The sequence below is a fragment of the Aplysia californica genome, unplaced genomic scaffold (genome assembly GCF_000002075.1).
Source record: "Aplysia californica isolate F4 #8 unplaced genomic scaffold, AplCal3.0 scaffold00467, whole genome shotgun sequence".
Classification (NCBI taxonomy): domain Eukaryota; kingdom Metazoa; phylum Mollusca; class Gastropoda; order Aplysiida; family Aplysiidae; genus Aplysia; species Aplysia californica.
The window spans coordinates 55483-58418 of record NW_004797737.1 but is presented as its reverse complement, the minus strand read 5'-3'; the positions used below and the strand labels follow the sequence as shown (position 1 = coordinate 58418).

The following is a 2936-nucleotide window of genomic DNA, read 5'->3' as shown; positions in this document are numbered from 1 at the left end:
CAAAACTCAAAATGATCAACACCATAATATAATTCATCCCAACGCTCACCTATCAATGCCAAACATGGACCATGAACAAGACACTGGAGCAAAGATTCGAATTACTACAACTACAACATGTGAACTGTGATGTCTTGGAAAGTTCCTTTTGAACATGTGAACTGTGATGTCTTGGAAAGTTCCTTTTGAACCTATTATTAAATTTCCACGTTGCCTTTATATATATATATATATATATATATATATATATATATATATATATATATATATATATATATATATATATATATATATATATATGCAATGTATTATGATTATAGATATAATATAATAAGTGTTTGCCTGGTTTTTCGATCATTGCACATCATTATAAGTATAAGGTCTAATATGAGAGACTTTATTGTACCTAACAAAGGAAGCCCAATAAGACCATTCTTTTTCCTACAACTAATTGGACTTCCAATTATTGCCTACAACCTAATAAGGCTTTCTGAGTAACCAATACCCACCCAACACTGAAGCAACACACATGTATTATCACTGCTCACTACGCAGCAGCTACTCAAGAATTACTCCTGTTACTTCAGTGTTACTTTCACTATTCTAGAATATAATGTCTGAACACAGACCTTTATTTCACTTGATCTACTATGTCATTAGTCAAGCTGTATACCCAAGTAATCGCCACTCTATCAGCTTTGGTCCCCGAGACTTGCGCTTTTTGGCCAAAGTTTGACCTGGCTGACAAGGAGGCAATGTTGTCTAGAGCAAAGTTATCTGGTAAGATGTGGCAAATGAACTGACAACTTCCGGTTCCACAATGGCTGAAGTTGAAGTAGCACCGCTGCGGTCTATGTCCGATTTCCTTCTTGATTCTGCAAGGTTCCAGCTACCGCAAATTAGCGATCAAGAAAAATGGTCAAATCGAGTGCTGAGTAATTTATTGTATTATCAGTCAAATTATTTCCTATCAGCGCTCCTTATATTTCTCATGATAGGGTGAGTCTGCTAGAGTAGTCAAGATTATTAGTAACTAACTTTTAATCTAAGAACTAATAAACTAATCTAACTCTTATCCTGCGTCTGTGCCCAGATGCGTATCTTATCAGCAACCGATTACGTCGGACTCGCCGGGCAGGCCTCCGAGGTGTGTACTGTTTGTGTACAGCGCGCGCGCTGGGAAACGTGTGTTTTCGCCATGAATACCGCGGGAGTGTTGTTAACTGATGAGATGATGAAAATTATAACGCTCTATCCTTCATAGCATTCTAGGCTGGATTGTACTTTACCGGACCACCCGTCTCGGTCCGTGATTACTACGCACACCTAGATCTAGCCTAACTACGCTCTCATAGTCATAGTACTCTGCGTGCAGACAAAAGGTAGTTCCGCGGGCGACTTCGCGCACGCACAGCGCAAGCCAGCGGCAACTGGCGAGGCGAGGTGAACGAGAGTTGGTGGTTGAGAGTGGGCAGGGGATTTAACTTTGGTGGACCACCGTGTATCATACCAACAGTGAGGAGGGGGAGGGGGGGTTCAGGGGGGGCTTGCCCCCCTGGAAACTATAATAAAGAAAACACACAAAAATGCGAAACAATAACATGAGCGGACAGTCGTGTTTACAGGGGGTTTCAGGGGGGCTAGCCCCCCTGGCAACAATAATTTAAAGACACTCACACACACATATTATAAACAATAACATGAGCGGACAATCGGGGTAGATACTCGCCAAGTCGCGAGCAGGGCCAATGGGGTTGCAATTATGTTATTATGCAAATGAGCTCTCGTGTGCCTCTTTAGCCCTCCATTGTACTTTGCCGGACCAGGAGTAGGCCTAGGCCAGGCCAGCAGAGTTGCGAGCAAATAAGAATAGTGGACCACGTGATTAGATTGACCAATTAGCCTCAAGATGTCAGGGTCATGGGTCAAAGGGCACGGTGGCACGGTCGTGATGACTGAAAAACCCGGTAAGAGACGTCAGTCGATTGCTGGCAGTTGAAGAGTGAGGACGTAGAAAACTGAGTAGGGGAGTGAGTAGGGGAGCTCGGAAACCAAGAATAGCGGGCCACTAGGCGCCATAGCGAAAGTAGTTCCGACCGGTGGTCCGGTAAAGTACAATCTTACCGCATTCTATTTATTTATAAAGTGTTACAAACACATGAATAACCCCCTCTCACAAGCTGATAAGACATTACGAGTAGTTACGCCCATTTGAATAAACCTTTCTGGACGCTCTTGTTGTATGAATGACCTGAGGTTCGAAAAGGGATAATTTAGGTCAATTTCCGAATGTTTTACACTCAAATTGTTCTTTGTACCTGCACAAGGGTATTCAAAACTATTTAACAAGCTCATTTTTTATCAGGTAGATCTAGTATCATTTCATACAAAATCAAGCTCATTTGAAATATTTTGTATAGAAAAATGAAAGTCTTGTTTCCTGACTATCCTTTCGAGCTCCTCATGTCTAAGTGGGTCAATTTCTTCTATAATTTCATTAGACGAACATCTAGAGCTATCAACTTGGCATGTTTTGAATGAGACGTATGCCTCGATTACGAACCAACGCAGGTGGTTCTAGAAGAAGGCCACAAACGCACACAAACTCAAGCAGACTGACGCACACACACTTGACCTGCGTGAATGGGGATCCGACTCGGGACCCGAATGACACGTAAGAGGATGCGCGTGCGCTGAGCCAGGAGCTACACTGACTCGGGACCAGAACGCAGGCGAGGTGCCGAAACAGGCTTATCGGGCTACATAAACCCGGCTCCCGCAGGATGAGGGCTAAGATTGTTGATCTTCTGTCTAAGTAAACTAAGGCTAAGGCTAAATACAGTCGAACCTGTGTAAGACGGAATCGCAAGGGAGCACAAAAAAATTCCGTCTTCGACCGGGGAATTTAGGGGGAGATGGGGGGGGGGGGGGGGGGG

General features: G+C 43.5%; 1 protein-coding gene across 1 annotated transcript in view; it reads left to right on the top strand.

Moving 5' to 3' along the window:
* Positions 1 to 795: 795 nt before the first annotated feature.
* The window catches only part of LOC101857509 (PRA1 family protein 3), a 10517-nt gene continuing 8376 nt past the window's right edge, over positions 796 to 2936 (top strand). The window contains exon 1 of the mRNA XM_005105360.3: positions 796 to 999. Coding sequence (XP_005105417.1) covers positions 821 to 999 — 179 coding nt within the window. The 5' untranslated portion in view covers positions 796 to 820. The remainder of the gene's footprint in view (positions 1000 to 2936) is intronic.